Here is a 19718-nt window from a genome sequence, read left to right as displayed (position 1 = left end):
TCTTACTTTTATGGCTTCAATTACCATTTCAGTTAAGTAATATATATCGACTAGTACTTCTTCATTCAATGCTTACAATTAGTTGTTAAGATACATTCCATCATCGGGGTTTTGCATCAAAACGGAAGCTTTAATTTTTTGTGTTGTTTTCCCGCTCGTTTTTTTTTAACTGGCAATAAGCTTATGTTTGTCATTATGTTCTAATCAAATACCAACGTAAGTATAATTTGAACATATTATGGGAATAATACACAAACACGTACATACTGAAGATGTTGTTATAAACATTTCTTAGACTATAGGTATAGCTAATAGCATTTAGATATATTTACTTTGGATTTTGTAATTTTTTTTTGTTATCTACCCTGTATCGGACCAAAAAATATTTTTCACTATTATGAATCACAAAATAAATAAAAAATTGGTTCCAAATGTACACCGTTTTGCCGCCTATTAATTAAATATCGCGGCTTGAAGTCTAAGATGTAGCTGTTTAGATTCTATTGAAAGTACGACCTGATGCCTCAACGTCAATGACGCCAGTCATATTGCTTTTGGGTCTTTAGAACCGGTAACATCACCGACCATAGAGTAGGTACTCTAAGCTTCCATAATAATGAAGTTTGTTTGTTGTACAAATGTCTCCACAGCAACTAATAATCATATTTATGTGTTAGCGGTAATTATAATGCAATAATGCAATGATGCTACGTCAGTCTCGGGATTGTCGGGCTGGCGATAGCACGTTAGATTGTAATCCCAAGTCGTTTAGTGAGTGGGCCCCAATCCTCGGGCCCGCGGTCTGCTCACAACACCATGCAGATCGTTGAGTCTCACATACCCCGCCCTTTATGCGCGGGGACCTCGTAGGAGGTTCGGCCCACGGCCCGAAAAAAAAAAACGTTGTAATCCCAATATACGTTAGTCACTTAACTGAACACGTGTCTTATAACTCCATGCCCGATATAGAGACTCAACAAGTTCTATGCTCAAACAGCAAAGGTGCAGAGCCGGAGTTCAGATCGCCCCGCGTGAAGCAGCTGTGGGACAGGTGGCGCAACGTGTGGCTGCTCGCCTGGGAGCGCCAGCGGAGGCTGCATGAGCGTCTCGCCCATCTCAAGGAACTTCAGCGCGTCTCCAACTTCAGCTGGGACGACTGGAGGAAGAGGGTACGAACCTCACTTGGTTAATGGCTAAGCGGTAGGCAGCGGCTTGGCTCTGTCCCTGGCATTGCTGAAGTCCATGGGCGATGGTAACCACTCACTCACCATCAGGTGGGCCGTATGCTCGTCTGCCTACAAGGGCAATAAAAAAAATTGAATCACATACGTGAACAAGCTATCGGTACATCTCAACGGTCCCCATGTGACTTATCCAAGACGGAGGCCTGCAGGATATGTAACAAATATCAAATATCACCGTTGAGATGTACCATGAGCCTGTTTCCCGATTGGGGGGTACCCCTCCGCATCGTCCCATAAGGACCTTCGTTCCAAAAATATTCTAAGGCCCGTCTTAATTTGAGCCGTGGCTATACGGTTCGAATCAAAATCAAACAAACACATAGCCACAGTCCCAAACAGGCAAGACAGACAAGCAGATATATAATTAATTTTTAACTTAAAATTTTTTATCTCATATCCACCAGTTCCTCAAGTTCATGAACCACAAGAAGTCCCGCCTGACAGATCTCTTCCGTAAAATGGACAAGGACAACAACGGGCTGATACCGAGGAACGAGTTCATCGATGGCATCGTCAACACCAGTGAGTACTTTAGTGACTGACGTGCAGACTTCCGATCCGACCCGGCGCCGCGATCTGGCGCCGGGACTGCGGCGTGACAACGCGAAACCCTTCATCGACATAAGACATGATCTTGAAGTATGAATTCTGTAGTGTGACGGCTTTTTTTATTTATTGCATATATGGGTGGACGAGATAACAGCCCAACTGGTGTTAAGTACTTACAGGAGCCCATAGACATCTACAACGTAAATGCCGCCACCCACCTTGAGACAGCAGCGGCAACGGTAGGTACCGGCTTGGTTCTCCTCCTGGCATTGCTGAACTCCGTGGGCGACGGTAACCATCAAATGGGCCGTATGCTCGTCTGCCTACAAGGGCTATAAAAAAAAGACATGAGTTCTAAGGTCTCAGTATAGTTACAATGGCTGCCGCACCCTTCAAACCGAAACGCATTACTGCTTCACGGCAGAAATACGCAGGGCGGTGGTATCTACCCGCGCGGACTTCACGAGGTCCTACCACCAGTAACGTACCACCACCGCCCTTGGAACTGAAATTACCGATTTGCGGCAGAAATAGCCAGGATTGTGGTATTACTATAACCAGTTCTTTTTATATGATGCTGTTATATCCACATTCTGTAGACATTTCGAGAACGGTCTGTTTTCGTTCTGACCCAATTCTCTGGGTTACTCTCTATTTCTTTTTGTTACTGGTGGTAGGACCTCTTGTGAGTCCGCACGGGTAGGTACCACCATCCTGCCCATTTCTGCCGTGAAGCAGTAATGCGTTTCGGTTTGAAGGGCGGGGCAGCCGTTGTAACTATACTTGAGACTTTAGAGCTTATATCTCAAGGTAGGTGGCGCATTTGCGTTGTAGATGTCTATGGGCTCCAGTAACCATCTAACACCAGGTGGGCTGTGAGCTCGTCCACCCATCTAAGCAGTAAAAAAAATCTCACATTATATTCTTTGGTATTTTTGAATTTCTGTATCAATCGTGTTATGCGAATTTTAGAAATTATTTGAAGCGAATAATTTCGCATCACCATGTCACGAAATTCAATTCTTTCTTTTCGTAACCAGAATTCGACACATCCCGGCTGGAGATGGGCGCCGTGGCGGATCTGTTCGACAGGAACGGTAGCGGCCTCATCGACTGGGAGGAGTTCATTGCGGCGCTTCGCCCTGACTGGGTTCGTATATAATTAGATATGGTCTCGAATAACTATATAGACTTTTATTTATTTAATATATTTTGTACACACAGCTGTTAGAAGAACACGACAAAAAGACAGAGTACAAGGGCACTACTTATTTCATGTTGAAATCTCTTCCAGTAGGCCCGCAAAAGGAAAGAAGAATTAGAAACACAAACCTAGTGCATATAGTAAACATTACATATAATAATATATGTATATTACAAGATACAAAACAATATATATACATACAAATACACACACATATATATATACATACATACACAGACTTGCTTTTTTAATACTTAAAATAAATAATCATGCTAAATTCGCTCTTATATCGTATGAGTTAAAGCATCAATTCGTTTGAAGGTGGAACGCCGCGGACCCCCGACCGATGCGGACAAAATTCACGACGAGGTGAAGCGACTCGTGATGCTGTGCACGTGCCGACAGAAGTTCCGCGTGTTCCAGGTCGGAGAAGGGAAATACAGGGTGAGTGCTTACTTATAAACAACTTTTCTCTAAACATAATATTCAAGAACACATCTATTTATTTTTGAATTAATTTTCTGAAGCATCAAAAATATTTTTTAATCGTGTTCAATAATTATTAGTAATCATTTATTTACTCTAGTAATACAGGATGTGTTTACAATATTTAATCTCAAATATTTGATATTCAAATATTTAAGCATAATTTTGAGTATCAACTGATTTGATCAAGTAATAAATACAATATGTGTAAGCATGTGTGTAAAACCATAGTACCTTGCTCTTTCGCCGTTATACAGGGTCTGTTTACGTAAAAAATGAAGGATATTGCTACCAAGGACACAAGTCAAAAAATAATGTTGACTTCCGGCTACTAGTCAATTGACCGAAAAGTATTAGAACAATTTCAAATTTTGTTAAATTTCCTATTCTTCAGAATATTCAAATTACATTCCTTTACATTGATTTGTTGTTGTTATTTTATATAAACAGCCAATAACTTAAGTGGTAACTGTTAGCTCAAGAAACACAGATAAAGTTAAAGCCAATTTATAAGCTAGGTCAATTAACAAAAATGCAAAGGAGTTTCGAAACAATCCCCCACCCTATCAAATAATTGTCCGGTACAGTTCGGGGACTCCCAGAAACTGCGTCTAGTCCGTATCCTCCGCTCCACCGTCATGGTGAGGGTCGGAGGGGGCTGGGTCGCGCTCGACGAGTTCCTCGTGAAGAACGATCCCTGCAGAGGTAAGTGCGACGCTGAGCTCCCAGATGTTGGAGCATTCTCTAAGACAAACATGATTCACCGTTGGCCCCAATTTTGGGACAAATCCGTATTAGTTTTGAATAACAGAATTTTGTGGGTTTTAATATATACAGATGGTAAAAGGCTGTGCTTGCCTAATGAGAATAAAGGGCCAAATTTTACTCGTTAAATAGCTCATGCTAGTGCCAGTCAGCTCACAATGAACTAAAAAAACAGCCTGAAGCTAGAACTTAACTGAACTGAACTTTAAAGCCAGTGCATCGTCGGTCGTTGTACCCTAAGGAAAACAATGATTTTTCTCTACTGGTGTCCCTAAATCTTAATAAGGTATATTTGACTTGTGACAAAACAAGACGGAATTCCCCTAAAAAGTTAAATTTTAAATTAATAAAAAAAATTAAGTTATAATTACGTCAGGAACTGGGATGAATTGAAATAAATTTATTTAACTTAAAATTTCATTAAACGACTTTAAAGAATGCAACAATTAAATTATTTTTAAAAACAAACAAAATCCTCCTTAAAGTGCATCACCTGTGCAAATCTATAATCTAACAAGCACTGTATAAAATATTTTGTATTATAATAATAAATCCTTTATATGTCATAAATGAAATTCAGATGAATTTATAAACTTTAAACCTAATGGTAAATCATGTTTGTGCATATTTGTTATACATTTATATTTAATTACAACAAATTGAAAAACTTACAATTTGCCCTGAAGTAAATTATATTATGACATTAATATTGATATTAAATTTTTGTGGTTTCTCAACAAATAAAAAGAATAAATGTATAACAAATAAGTTTAAATGTAAGAAACTTAAATTATAAATTGTAAAATGAAAATGTCATTCTCATTCAATAGTAATTCTTGTAGTTCATATGATTAATATTTGGATAGATCATAAATTTTTACTATGGCGTTTCATCTCATAAGTGGTACTTTCCATAATTTTTTTCTAATTTCCAAAGCTTTTTCTAATGCAATTTCGCATTCACATTTCCGAATAACAATTTCATTTTACAATTTAGGTATCTAAAAATCAAGTTGGCCGTGTTCTGATGTTTTCAAATATTTATTTTTTTATAATGTACATGACGTGTACTGTTACATTTTCGCATAATACCAATACTCTGATCATTTACTTAAGGTGCCAACTTGCGTTTTTCAAATTTTATAACGACTTTTGCGCTGCTTTGATCTGAAAAGCATTGAAAAAGCCGTTTTTTTTTTAATTGTATGAACCAACATTAAGGTTCAAATTTCAAAATGTACCAAAAGTAACTTATTACCTATTTATTATTCAAAGTGTCAATCAAAACGTGTCGGGAAGTGTTAACACCCTGAAACTTGGGTTACTAATATTCGTTAATGACTAAAAATAATAATTAAAAACGTGTCCAAATAACAAAACCAGTAATTTTATAATTTTAAAACACATTTATTACGGGTACAAATGGTTATAATACTATATCAATAACTACAAAACTCACGAAATACCTAATGAAGTAGCTGGCAACAGTAGTTTTCCTTACATAACTATCAATACTGTTTTCATAAATGCATAAGTTAAAAAATATTAATATTAAGTACACACACTATAAGAATAATCATGGCAAGCTTAAAACACATCATGTTTTTATGTAAACATGTTTCTAAAAAAACATAAGTATAATAATTGGCAGACTTACATTTAAAAAAAACATATCACAGTTAAGTAAAATGAGAACACGCCTACGCCATAATCTATTTAGGGAAATGATTATTTAGTCTACAGTATAAGTGCCTTGAAACCTGTTCATAATCTCAAGAATGAATCAGCTCAACACTAAATTTGAATACACCATAAGTCTACATTTTAAAACTATTGCTTGAAAACTAAGTTTTAACTAGCAAGAGATAAGATTAAATATTGATTACACATTATATATTTGATTATACAAATCTAAGGATTGAACGATTTTTGCAAAGTTTAATAAGTTCTTAAACAAAAATATTATTTTAATAGGTACTTATATTATTAGAAATGTTTAATATGAAAAGAGTACATAAGTGAAACATAATTTTTGTTAAAAAAATTAGTATGAAAAATCAGTCATTTTAAATCACAATAGTACAAAGCAAACAAAAGTATAAAAGCTGTAATTCAAAGCTCAATCAATAGTTGCCTTTTTAAGGAATGAAGTGAGAGATGAAATCTCACTAGACCGCTCCTGCAATGGAGTAAATTCAATTTCCTCGCTCAAATTCTGTGTATCAGATGTATCCTCAACGGCTGGCCATTGCTTGTGACTCGGAGCATACAAAACCAACAATGCAAATATGTAGATGTTCCACATTCCATAAACTCCAGTGAAAAATGCTGAAGTATACTCCAATTCAATGTTCTCGTCCCATTTCCATTGACCTTCAGCAACTTGTCCCAATGTAAATCCTATTATAGTCAGTGCAGCACACAGCAATGTAGCCAGCATCAGAAATTTGAAACGATATATAATGCCTTCATAATGCAAACGCCTCACAGAGCACATGGTCGGTAAAGACTGCCGCTTGTGAGATATATTGATGAAAACTTGCCAAATCATGTAGCACAAGAATAGGAAATAAATGCCAGTCGATATTCCAGCCAAAATGATAAATGTCAGAGCTAGATTAGTGCCAATGTCAGTGACCCAGATTGAGTAAAAGGGATTCCTTAGTTGCATTCCTCTCTCGCACATATCAAAAATGAATAAGGATGCACAGCCTGTCGCAACTGCACTTAAATGTCGCCAATATTGCTTAAGAGAACTTTGTGTTGATGTATCTTGTATCAGCATGTGTTCTCCGGCAAATACTAACCAAAATGAGAACAACATTGAATAGAAAATTCCTTGTCTTATATCTCCAAGTAAAAGCATGAATGGTAAATCGAAATACAAGGTGAGGTATTCCAGTGGCATATTCAATAAACAAAGAGCTAAGCCTAAGCTTAACAGCATCTTTTCTAACAGAACTGGCTTGCGCTGCAACATATGTATTCTTCTCCAAAACCAAACAAGTATAGCAACGATACTAGGGAAGAAAACTGACTTCAGTGAAACCCAAACTTTGGTGAAGCCACCATTTTGATTGATAACAATCAGCGACATGTCATGGATGTGTCCAATGTGCGAGTTCATATCTGGGGTTTCAACGGGAAGTCTTATGTTTAGTAAATAATAGTCATGGAACAAAGACCCTAACTCAAAGAGGGGCATAGCTGAGCAGTTGTACAAATGATGTTCACTTTTTATTTCTATGTCACAGTCTAAATTACGTTTCTCAACAGACCGAGTGTATAGCCTCCATTGTTCTTCGGGGTCTCCTTTGTTTCTGTATGCCATGCGCGCGTCGATCGTTATTACACTGCGAGGCTGAATTTCCATCAAAGAATGATATTTGATGTCGATTTGGAGCACACCGATGAGATTCTGCTGCCATCTCGAATAGTCTAGAATCATGTTTTCGCGCGGTAACGGCATTTGAAAGGCGAAAACGAAGTCCGTTTCGGAAAGGTCATGGTGTAAATTCTCGAGGCCAATGTTCTGGCAGGCGCCCTTCCCGCGATTGTAAAACCACTTTGTCGTATCATTTTTCACAGTTGTCGTATCCTTGCATACGGTAGCGATCATCATTTGGGCGTTAGCTGGCATGGGTGCGACCAAGCCGCCAATCAAAAAACATGTTAATTGACACAACAGTAGAAACGTAACTAACACAGCTAATTTTCGACCACTCAAATTCTCAATTATCGTCCCAGTCATCTTGAAGATGTTGATTCATTTGAACACGTAATAAGACGAAACTGACTCAGCCCTCGAACTTAAAATCGACCGGCGGCGAATTCCATTGTTCGTGTTTTCTTTTTTTTCGTGTCGATGCGATGTTTTTGACATGCGCAGTACTCAGTGTTGCCAGCTACCAACGGAATAACGAACTACCAATAATGCTGAAAATTAAAAATGTTATTATGTCCGCGATTCGATCAGAGGTGTTAAAATAATATTCTTATAGACGATCTTTTTTTTTCAAAAATTTTTACGCGATCTGGTGATATGGCGGTTCGGAGATACCGTCTTGCCTATTTCTACCGCTAATTGTTTTTTGGTTTTAAAGACAGGGCTGCCATACTACTTAATTAAATCAACCTTATGTTTTAAAATGGTTGATAGCATATACACTACAAACAAAAAACAATCTCACGTTCAGGAAACTGTAATATTTCATTGTTTACCTTACACCACTTGTGAATTCACTTTTCTTCATTACATTGCAACTATGAAACAAAAGCTAGTTCGGCTAAAGTAAGCATTGCGTTCACGATTATAAATTTAATGTTGCTACTAATTTACTAATTCGTATTTGCTTTGTCCAACCTTTATCCTTTGACCCTTTTGAAAATTTGTTTAATTATTTTCGGTTATTCCTATGAAACCTCCCTTACATAAAGTAGTGTCATTAGTGCTACCGTTGCCTGATCCGAGCAAGCCAGAGCAGCATGAAGCTTGTTGCCCGCTCGGTACGAAATACGATCTGTATCGGTACCTAGTTTATAAAAAAAAACTTATAACATACGCTAGTAATCACATATAAAAAAAATGGTTCCGATGCAGAACGCTATATTTTGGTGTGGCTTTTTTTGCAATATGAATGAAGTTTATGCTACTCTTTGAATTTATGCAATTATACATGTTTGGTGCCATCGTATAAATAGCCTGTATTATATTATGTATCAGAACTATCAATATGTAGATAAACTAAACTTGGACAACAGTTTAATATATGAAATTTTCATTACAATATTAAAGGGAAATACAAATATTTTATAAGTAATCTGCTTAATGGTGGCTTAACTGGCATGATGATGGAGTTTATTTGCATAGATTTTTTTTACATTTGTATAAATAGTTACTAATTACGCAATACATATGAAGCAAAGGCATACAGAACATACAGTCCACTTTTTGATATGTTAGTGTGAACAGTTTTATGTAAATGAAAAACTACCATTTTGAACAAACGATGCTTTGATAGTGTGTGGTATTTGTATATAAATTTTAATAACGTACATTTAAAAGAAACTGCCTTTGGTTTATATAAAAGCATAGTTTTGGTGAGAGAATATACTAATTGTACTTTACAATTCCTATTCCTAACTGCACTTAATTGTGGACTCCCCCTTTTTGTTTGTTTATGTTTGATGTTTTCTGATTTTTTTTGTTGTTTTTTTTTCTTTTCTCCTTTACCGCTGCACGCTGTCCCGTAATTCAACACTTTGGTGTTCGTTCCTGTTCTCCTTTTACCTAACGGTTTTCTTTAATCCTACTCCGTCCTGCCCCCTTTGCAAATCTACGCACCGGACGCCGCCGCATGCAGCCAAGGGACGCACCAACATCGAACTGCGGGAACAGTTTATTTTGGCTGACGGTGTATCCCAGAGCATGGCAGCGTTCAGGCCGCGTACGCCTCGCTCTAACACAAATACTCCTCCATCAACCGGACCCATCACGAAGGTAAGTAATATAAACGCCAGTTTTTTTTTATATATACATATATTCCGCCCATTTTTTTGTTCCCCTACAGGATAGCAATTAGTTTCTAAGACCGCACCAGTACCATAGAGCGCACCGTAGTTGTTGGAGGGAGCAATCGGTTTGGGTTTTTAAGTTTTTGCTTTGTTTTTTATTTTTTATGCACTTGTATGTGGATAACGCTGTTCACATAGGAGATTTATTTGTCGTGAGTACGCATGTGTTGAGCTCGTAGCGTTTTGTCGTATTGCATTGTTGTGGTCATGCTATTGCATCGAAGCACAGGCTCGTGTAGTTCTTGGTGTTGTTTGTTAGTTTCCATTGAATCACTGCATTGGAGAGGTTGCACAATATGGCATACAGACGGTACAGTATAAGCCATCCCATCCCAAAGATCCTCCCGTCCTTCGTATTTCATAAAACAAATCGCGTACCGTTGTTTTTCGTGTGGACAAATAATAAAATGACCAGTTTTCGCGCGCGTTCCGGAGAAAACGATTGGCACTATGAAAGGGAAAAAAAACCTTGAGCTTTTTTCGTTACGGAGATATTCGCTGTCCTTAATGAGCTTCCCGGTTTTGCATTGGTACGTTTAGCTGAAGAATTTATGGAGCAGTTGAGGCCTATATTTGAGGCTTTGAGACAGCGGGAAGAGCTCCCGTGCTCATATCCACTTCACGTCGGTTCTACACATGGCACAAAGCAGGCGTTCATTTACGGCCATTCAAGATCTCAGGGCTCCACGACGCCGGGTGCCCATCATTATACACACCATCACGGATACCAACCATCTCCAGGATACCATTGGGTAATGATTTAGTTACATGGAAGTGAAATGATTGATTTAGATCCGTCGTTCACTAACAAGTCAATAACTAGGTTTCGATGTTTTTTTTATTTTTATTTTGTGTGGGATGTCTTTTGTTTTGTTGTAGTAACAGATACATAGGAGTATCGTTTGTGAAGTTATTTAGTTAGCATGCAATACGTATCGATTCGTAATAAAGGTGTTCCGTTTGACATTGCTTTCATTCATATCATACCCAAGATAACTTACTATAATATCTATGTTAGTTGATAATAACAGTAAATCTTCATCATCCTAAATTTTCTGGCTGTTTTTTATTTTTATTTTGCCGTTTTAACGGGGAGTAGAAGAGAATACGTAATGATTGTATTATGATACAGGTGAGGGAAAGAACAGCTCGATCCGTGCCTATGTCCGCTGGAGCGGGAGCGGCCGGTCGCGCTTCCAGATCTTCGTTGAGTGCAGGAACACCAGACTCGCTCAGTGATAACGAAGCGGCGAGCGGACTTGGAACAAGATACAGGAAGCCCAGCGTTCCGAGGTTTGTATTCGGTCATAGTTGAACATTTTACGAAGGATACCAGAAATGAAATTACCTTTTATGTTTCAAATCAAACAGGTCCACTTTGACACCGGGAACATCTCGACCCGGTTCTCGAGCTGGATCGAGGGCAGGATCAAAACCCCCTTCGAGACATGGATCGAATTTATCCTTGGATAGTACAGGTTTGTACAGGGCATTTTTAGCATGAATTCTATAATACAGCCAATACAATTTAAAAACTTGTAAACAACAATGTCGAAACAATCTAAACAATGTCGAAAATTTTCGCTCCCGCTAGTATATAATATTTAGTAATCAAATGACACTAGGGTATTGATTACTGTGTATAACGCCGATTTTTTTTACTGGCTCATCATAAGAGGACCCTCAACCCTATGCTGGTTATCGTCATCGCTTGCGACACCCTGTATATATACCCTTGACTACATACAGCGGGGCCATTTTTGCACAATGGGATTCGGGCTTTACACCGCTGGGTTATGTACGCGGCTCCAATGGTCGAATTGTGATATAACAAGTTTTTTTTTCTATAGACGATGCGACAACGCCGTCCCGCATTCCTATGAGGAAAGTCACGAATACGAAGACTTCGATCGCGCGTGCTGCCGCCAATGCAAGCAAGCTTGGAGTTAGCACACCGAACGGTTCCCGTCCGAGAACGCCCACCGGCTATCTGACGCCGGCTAGTGGAAGGTGAGCTATACAAAGTTTGATCTTTATTTATCAAGCAAACGTCCGGTGAAGCTACCATTACCCCTCGAGGGTACTAGCAATAGGTAGTTTTTTTTTCATATCAAGCAACATTTTCTAAGGTGCCTTATTATTAAAAAAAAAAACAATTTTTTCGTTCGTTTTTAAAGCAGGAAAAAAAATCGTAATTGACAACAAACACTGGTGTTCGCTCAGTTATTTCGAGTTATATTAAATATCACAATTTCTCTTTTGTTTTGTCATTATATTAAAAAAAAATATTTTTTTTTGTTGATAACATTGAGCTCTTTAGTTGTTACTAAATAAAATAAAGCAAATAGGTTGACAAAAAAAAATTACGCGACTGTTTATAGATGTGTTAAGTATTATGTTATTTATACTTGATGGAACTGATGGGCCCGAACAGGTATTCTAGCGGAGGGATGTATCGCACCTCAAGTATACCGACACTGATGGTCGTGCCGCCCCTAGCGAGGTACACAATGAGTTTGACGCACTGTTTTGTATATACGTGTATCTTTATGGCCGCAATTTAAAGCTTCCGTGTGAATTCGTCTTGTTGGTCTTTTGTCTCTTTAATATATTTTTTTTATGTTTGTGTTGTCTGGATAATTTGTTACGTCAACGTCCACCATGTTATTAAAGGTTTTGTTCAGACATTTAATGACTTGTCAGTGTCAAGCGTTTTGGAGCGAAAGAAAAATAATCTTCTCATAAGAATCGATCTAACCAAATAATATTTTGTTTTTGTTTTAAATACATTAGTTAAGAAAATTTATATATTTTTTTGATTATAAATTTAAAAAAATATATAACTATTTATCATAAATTAACCTTACAGAGACAAAAGATTAAGATAAAATAAATTTCGGTTGTAATATTTAAGATACATAGCGTTGGAGAAGCACGTCTGCTTTACGAAGGTTTTCGGGGAAATTTTGTGTCGTTTGGGCCGTTTCGCTTTCAGAGACATGAGAAGCACTTTAATATCATGCGATTTCGAAGATATCCGTAATTCATATCGTTTAAACAAAGAAATGACAAATGCCTATTCACGGGTGGTGGGTGCGCCAATGAAACTATTGAAAACAGAGCATGTCTTTACTATACCTAACACTCACCTCAGAGTTATGTTCGTTTCTTACTAATATTACAATATGAAATCTCGATACATACGTTGACTTAATGTATTTTTTCTTCCCCCATGCGATACGAAAATGGATTGGATATAATACAGCCCGACGCATTCCCAGCCATCTTCCATGGCATCTGAACATCCCAAGTCACTGTCCCACAATCATCCCGCATTCCAAACTCAGGGCTCGACCAAGATCCCTATTTACGTTGGCAATAGATCTCAGAGAACTCCCTCAGTCGAGAGACGTTTAAAACTGTCCAGAAAATCTAATTCCCGTGAGAATTCTCAAGAGCCCAGTCCTACCTCCCTCGATCCCTCCAGGAAGTCCGAGCAGAGGAGTCCCGAAGACGACTCATCATTGTTCAGCATATCTGGAATGACGAGTGACAATGAATACGAAAGTAATATGAGCGAGTCTAGCGGCGAAGCGTCTAAGCCGACTCAACGTGGCACCAAATGGTACAAGCCAGTAGAATGCAAGCTTCAGTTTTGCTCGATATTTGGACTGCTGTTCTGTAAAAACATGAGTTTTGATTGTCACTATAATTGTCAACTGTCATTGTCATCAAAAAAAAACTGCAAGGCTCCATCCATCGTTACATTCACCGTCGTACCACATGTATTATGTCTTGAAATCATGCACCAAATCATTTCACATCAATACATCAAGAACCGCTTTGCCTGATGTCAATTTTTAAATGAAGTTTTAAAGGGAACGGAAAGCTTAGAATAACATTAAATTTTATGCCTCACACATGACATTACTCTAATAAACGTAATCTGCGTCACGTGTATCATAAAACGCTATGCTAGAAAACCAAATCACCTACACGCTTTTAAAATAATTATTCTTCCATTAACACTCCTGTCAGTCGATACTGATCTGACAGCACAACTGTGTGAAGCTTATGTTTATTACGACGTATCGAGTAGTACCACCATTAATTATAAGAAATACATAAAAAAATCTTTAAAACAAAACATGTATTTTTTTTTTTTCAATTTATTGGGATTTGAAATGTGCATTTCCATTCTCGTAAATATCTTGATACGTCGGTAATAAACCATCACTTATTATTGTTTATGTATGTTTGTTATATCTGCCTTAATGTTGCAAATGCTATTTGAATTATACATCGTAATTTTATCGTTTCTTAATATCGATGTGGAAATTTCACTTTTCTTAGGAAGATTGTTGTAATTGAATTAATAACATCTGCAACAAACAGATATTTGAGGCCTATAAAATCAAAGGCAGCTAAACGCCTTAATGTTTTCATGTTATTACAAATGCAGCTAACTCTCTAACAAATTCAGTTCAAAAATTTTATTTTTACTCTGTACTAAGTACTAATGAACGAAGTGTTATCATTTAAAATTCAGATTATTAGTAATATTCTCATTCTTTATAAATCTGCTTTAAAAGAAAGAATATCGTAACAGTTATTTCAGCTTCTCAAACCGGCAGTGTTGCTAACACTGGCCCTAGCAAGAGCAGTACTTCGATGGACCGGGAGGATCCGTAATGACGTGTTTAGGGCCGATTTTTGTAATTTACCTGAATATTTGACAGACTTGGATTTAGCTGTCTTTGATTTTAATAGGCCTCATTTAATCTTTGTATTAATCTGTCGTCTTGTTACTAATATTCTGTGTCTGTCTGCTCGCTAACAATCATAGGAGTGGGTCTTTTACTTCGAACGATCTACAAACGCCTGGACGAAGTCGCATCCCAGTCCTTAAGGATCAACATACTAACAGTACTCTGAATAGGTAATGTTGTAGTGCTTTTTGTACCGCCCGAATGTAACGAAAACAAATAAATCATTTGTCATGAAAGTCTTAACAAATTTCGGAATTTGATTTAATTTTAAGTTAATTTTATAAATGAAAACAAAAATTGTTGTGTTCTCATTGATTTAGAATGGAATTTATCCTAAAGCACTTAACATCAAAATGTATAATTGTCAAGTCCCATTTAATCTGTTTTTGTTTTTAATTGAATTGTCTGTTGAGTTAGTTTAGTTTACCAATGGCAAAAAAGTCATAGATAGCAGTGATGCTGCATGAATGAATAATTAACATCATCAATTTTAATTTTATAAATAATCTGTCATAGTGCGATAATAAAATTTTAAAGTGTTTAATTTCTAGTCAGCGTCGGAGTTGACTTGCAATTTTGTGTTTTATCTTTCTAGAGGTAGTTACTATTACATTTCGAGCGACAAAAGTTTCAGGACATAGAAATCACATACATTGGCCGTAGTGATTGTGTTGGTTTGGTTTTTTTATGTTATGTAGTGTTTGCATGGGTCTATCTTTGTTTGATGAAACGTGAATTTGAAATGATTTATCGTGAACAGACAAAGGACTCCGTCGGGCAGCACGACGCCGGTGCGGTCGGGACAGCAGACCGCGGTGTCTCGTCTACTGCGGAAGCCGTCGGACGCGTCGGAGTCCGGCACGCCGGCGACGCCCGCCGCCCGCCGCGCCCCCGCCACGCCCAAAACCACAGAGAAACGCGAACCATTCCGATTGTAAACGAACGTAAACAAACAACTCATCGACACACGCGACTGAGAAATGACAGATGACAGATGTAATCTATGCAATGCAAGTCGCTTTGACGCTTTTGAGCCGCTCACTAAGAAACTTCAAACCGATAATAGTTTAATATTAATTGGCTTTGTGCGAGAACAGAGCGGCTGGCATCGGCATAGCAACAATTGCCGATTATGATATATTTATATTAAAATTATACTAACATTTATTAACCGATTCGCCGATTAAGCCAAGCTTAATAAAAAAATAAATAAAAAAAAAACGAAGTAATACGCGCGGATGCGGCTTTTTAGTTAAGAAGTAATAGACGTTAGTAATAAAACTTGAAGTCTGCACTAGTTGCCTTGTATACATATTTTTTTCTACTGAACATGCAAATGTTGCACTGCAGGATTATTTCAATGTTCTAATAATTATTTTGTGCTGTTTTTTATTTTCTATGTTCATACAATGTTTTTTTTTTTATATACCTTATTAAGTCGATTTGTATAATTCCCCTTTGTCTCTTATTTATTGTCGACGTTGCCATAATTGTTAGTGTATGTTTTATGATACGTATAAGTCTCGATGTGAAGGAGACGGGAAGGAAAGTGTGATTTCTTGAAACAATTTTTTTTTGTGGAATAATTTTCTTTAGGGACCATTTTGTTAATTGAGACTCTAGGTTATTGCCGGTGAATGTTTTTTTTTTTTTGGATCCGTTTCGATTTCGTGATAACGCCAGATTACGTATTCGAAATGATCCTATTAAAAATATTATCGGCAATACGTTAAGGTGATATAATAGAATTTATTTATGAATATTTTACATTTTTGCGTAATACACAATCATGTTTCCCATCATTTTCATTCATTTTTTTTCTTGTTTTCTTTAATTTAAGAATTAAAGTTATCTTGAATGTATACATTATTTTGTATGTTCTATTGCGTTTCTGGCACAATCAACGGAGTCCATACTTTTAGACATCAGGCACGATCACGCCAATCGTGTCGAAATTCGCATTAATAAAATGGCTAGCAAAGTACGTCGGGAAACGACTACTGTAAAATAAAAAAAAAGCTAACCATTCACATTGTTAAACAAGCGCTTTAATATTATGTAATCTTTCTCATTTATAATGTTAACCGTCACTTAAGTATATATCTGTTGATTATAATCGGACTCTGTAATAAAACTTTTAGAAATAAAATTAAAAAAAAACTATTAATCTGGTCATTTCGTTTAAATCGAATGTTGTTTTTATAATATAAAAACGAAGCAAATCATTTATGAAAGCTTATATTTTTTTTGTATAAAATAACGATCGTGAAAAGCTACTGTTTTAAATAATAATAAATCTCATAACATTGATTTCAATATCAAATAAAGAATAACAATTATCTTGGCTCGTGTTTGTTTTTTTTTTTCATTAATAATTTCCTGTGAATGTATAATCGTTTGCTGTGAAATAAAAGGCTCAGGTACAGAGCCTTAGGTAAAAGGGGAATACCTACTTTAGTGGGATCACCGGGAGTAAAGTTTGAAAATTGTTTTATTCTGTTTATTTATAGTTTAAATGTAAAATAGCGATGGCTTATTAACTGTTTAGCATTTCATCACGTTTTACATAATTTCGTTCAAATTGATTAAAGTTTCAAATTAATTAACTTCATTTCAATTCCACTTCAGCTAATACAACAGAATTTACGAAAATGTAAGACTTTGCTTAAAGGTCTTATTACCAGGTCACAATTAAATTAAATTAAATTAATTAAAAAAAGTAGACCAAAGGTGTCAACGCTTTGCTTATGAATCTCATTTTACGGACCTACAAATGAGAACTTTAGGGGAACGTAGGTGCTAGAGTCCGCTTAAAGGGTACCACAGGTGCCCTTAATATTCCAATGTGTTCGGGGAGAATAATTTCGAATTATCACAATCAGTGTTAAAATTGGTTCGTATGCCTCTTTTTCACTCCTGCTTTAGTAATCTGCTTTAGTAAAATCATTAGCCCAAATACGTCCACCTTCAGATGGATTCTGAAGGTTCGCCATATACCACACACTTGGCATGTGGGTTGGCTATCGAAGCATAGTGGAAAGCGCTTCTGTGCCTGAAAAATCTCTTAGTCACATTTTACGACACCATAGACGGGTAGTGTTTTTCTTTCCCGACACCGATACCACATGGTCAGCTGTGTTATGAACATATTTAAAAAATGAAGACTCATGTTTAGACCCTTAAGGGGATATTATTTTTCGTTCAATCTACCGTTATCACTGCTCACTTACAGTGCGTAAATTAAAATGATCAGTTAATTTTGTATGGTAACTTTAAAGGCTTGTTTTTATTTTACTAAAAAATTTTGCCGTTGGACATAATTAGAATAATTAGTTGTCTGTAAAGTCGGTTTACGATAGCTTTACGTGATAACGTCAGTAGCAGAACTAGTCGAACTGTTAGCTCTGACGTCACGAGAGAAGAGAGATAAATGTTTCACAAGCCAACGCTTGGACCGATCACTACTCTCTAATGCCAGCCAATGACATGCGCGCAAATATTCGTACATTGTACGAATGTTTGCGCGCATGTGAAGGGCCGTCAAACATTCATTCGCAAACCTAGCGGCTGTGCAAATGGGTTCGCATACTCAATTTGCGAACCCGTTTGCCCTTCCTCCTACACTTGTTTACGAATGTCTCACGAATTTCTCCTCCTTTTTAATTCGTCAATAGAACATTGAAAAGAAAAAGAGTTTTGAATTCTTTCCCAGACATCATTAACAGCAATGCTGTTTTCATGGGATTTATTTTGATGAAGATACGCTACACAGTAGACGTCACGAACTATGAAAATGGCGATACGTCCGTTACCTTCGCAATCGTCGGCGCAACTGGGAAAACGAATGTGTGGGAGACTACGCGAAGGTTCGCGGTTCGCGCGCTTTGATGTCTGTTAAAAAACCGACACAGCTTGAAAAACCACGAATGCAGCGAAAACTTTACATAATCATTTGCAAATGTCGTCCTACACTTGCGGGTTTGCGTATTCGTGCGCATGTGAGTGACCGGTGTAAGGCTTGTTCCGCACTCTCGCTTGCACGCACAGCCTCAGGCGGACAACGCTTTGTCATGCGTACAGCCGGTGTTCATCGATTAAGACGTTATCACACGTCAAAATAAGTTATTAAGTATTAATGCTTTTCATTATGATTTACCTTTATTGGCCTGTTCAAATAGAGGTCAACGTTATAGTTGACATGAAATAGTACATTGTGCACCAAGGAAGAAAAGTTGGACATTTCCTCCCGCGTGTGAAATTATTGCGCGCGTGTAAAAAAACACGCGGGATGAGATGTCCTACTTTTTTCCCGCCGTGCACATAGTATTTTTTCTCCTACAAGGCTGAAAGTTCGACATTGCAAAAAACTTAGCACCCGTGGAGTACCGATCCGGGATCCAGGGGCGAAGCCCTGGTGAGGGTTTGGGGCATAAAAAAACTTTTTGACTGTTTTTTAATTTTTAAATAAACTACTACTAATTGAATAAGAACTATCTGATGAACTCAGCTTTGTTTAATACTTCACTATTAAATTTTATTGCCTTTTGTTTATTTCACTTTTACACTAAACACAATATTGCAAATTACCCGAGCACAACAATGGCGGAGAATTTTAGGTGCGTGAAAGCAGACGTAGAAACTAACGTGCATGCGCACTTGTCAGTACGGAAAAAAAAAACTGTACTACATACCATACCTATATGTACTTAGTATACTGCATCAGACTTTTTGGCGGGAACGCGAGGAGTGAAGTTGTGTGATTTGTTTTATTTTGTCTATTTAGTGTTTCCTCGGGTTTAAATGTATAATATAATAAATGTATAATAAATGTATAATGTATATAGTGGTTTATTAACTGTTTAATATCTTTGAAAGTTTACAAATGTGGCAAAATGCAACAAAGCCACTGGACGTAACTTCTCAAGATCCTCCAAAAAGTCCACTGAAAAAATTTCAGTAAATTACCACCATTTTACTAAGATTATATTTCATCCCATATAATATCATCTCATCTCATTTCACTCAATTATATCCCGGTTGATTAATGTCTCAAATTAATCATCTTCATTTCATTTCACTCCATATCATTTTTCATTAAAAGAAGAATATTATATCGACGCTTGAAAG

At 37.0% G+C, this 19718-nt stretch overlaps 2 protein-coding genes across 51 annotated transcripts in view; one reads left to right on the top strand and one right to left on the bottom strand.

The window, feature by feature from the left end:
• Positions 1-16938, top strand: part of shot (dystonin-like protein short stop) — a 249701-nt gene extending 232763 nt beyond the window's left edge. For 20 of the 50 annotated variants that reach the window (XM_089736075.1, XM_089736073.1, XM_089736066.1 and 17 more), the window contains 13 exons: positions 998-1169; positions 1649-1766; positions 2834-2943; positions 3319-3441; positions 4071-4188; positions 10363-10574; positions 10955-11115; positions 11194-11300; positions 11673-11832; positions 12257-12325; positions 13088-13447; positions 14669-14761; positions 15352-16938. In XM_089736075.1, coding sequence (XP_089592201.1) covers positions 998-1169; positions 1649-1766; positions 2834-2943; positions 3319-3441; positions 4071-4188; positions 10363-10574; positions 10955-11115; positions 11194-11300; positions 11673-11832; positions 12257-12325; positions 13088-13447; positions 14669-14761; positions 15352-15529 — 1981 coding nt within the window. In that variant the 3' untranslated portion in view covers positions 15530-16938. Of the gene's footprint in view, positions 1-997; positions 1170-1648; positions 1767-2833; positions 2944-3318; positions 3442-4070; positions 4189-8688; positions 8755-9611; positions 9749-10362; positions 10575-10954; positions 11116-11193; positions 11301-11672; positions 11833-12256; positions 12326-13087; positions 13448-14668; positions 14762-15351 lie in introns of all 50 variants that reach the window. The other 30 variants (XM_089736078.1, XM_089736072.1, XM_089736079.1 and 27 more) reach the window with 14 other exon arrangements.
• wls (Wnt ligand secretion mediator) lies at positions 5635-8158 on the bottom strand. Its single transcript, XM_028173612.2, has one exon. It carries the CDS (start codon positions 7997-7999, stop codon positions 6368-6370), a length of 1632 nt encoding a protein of 543 aa, XP_028029413.2. The 5' UTR covers positions 8000-8158; the 3' UTR covers positions 5635-6367.
• Positions 16939-19718: the final 2780 nt, after the last annotated feature.

Source organism: Bombyx mandarina, chromosome 20, assembly GCF_030267445.1.
Source record: "Bombyx mandarina strain Sakado chromosome 20, ASM3026744v2".
In the NCBI taxonomy this organism is placed as follows: Eukaryota; Metazoa; Arthropoda; class Insecta; order Lepidoptera; family Bombycidae; genus Bombyx; species Bombyx mandarina.
The sequence above is the reverse complement of the archived record's forward strand: the minus strand, read 5'-3'. Positions and strand labels throughout refer to the sequence as shown.

Excerpts from the sequence above, each read along its gene's own strand:
- wls (XM_028173612.2), bottom strand. The coding sequence starts at position 7,999 with ATGACTGGGACGATAATTGAGAATTTGAGTGGTCGAAAATTAGCTGTG.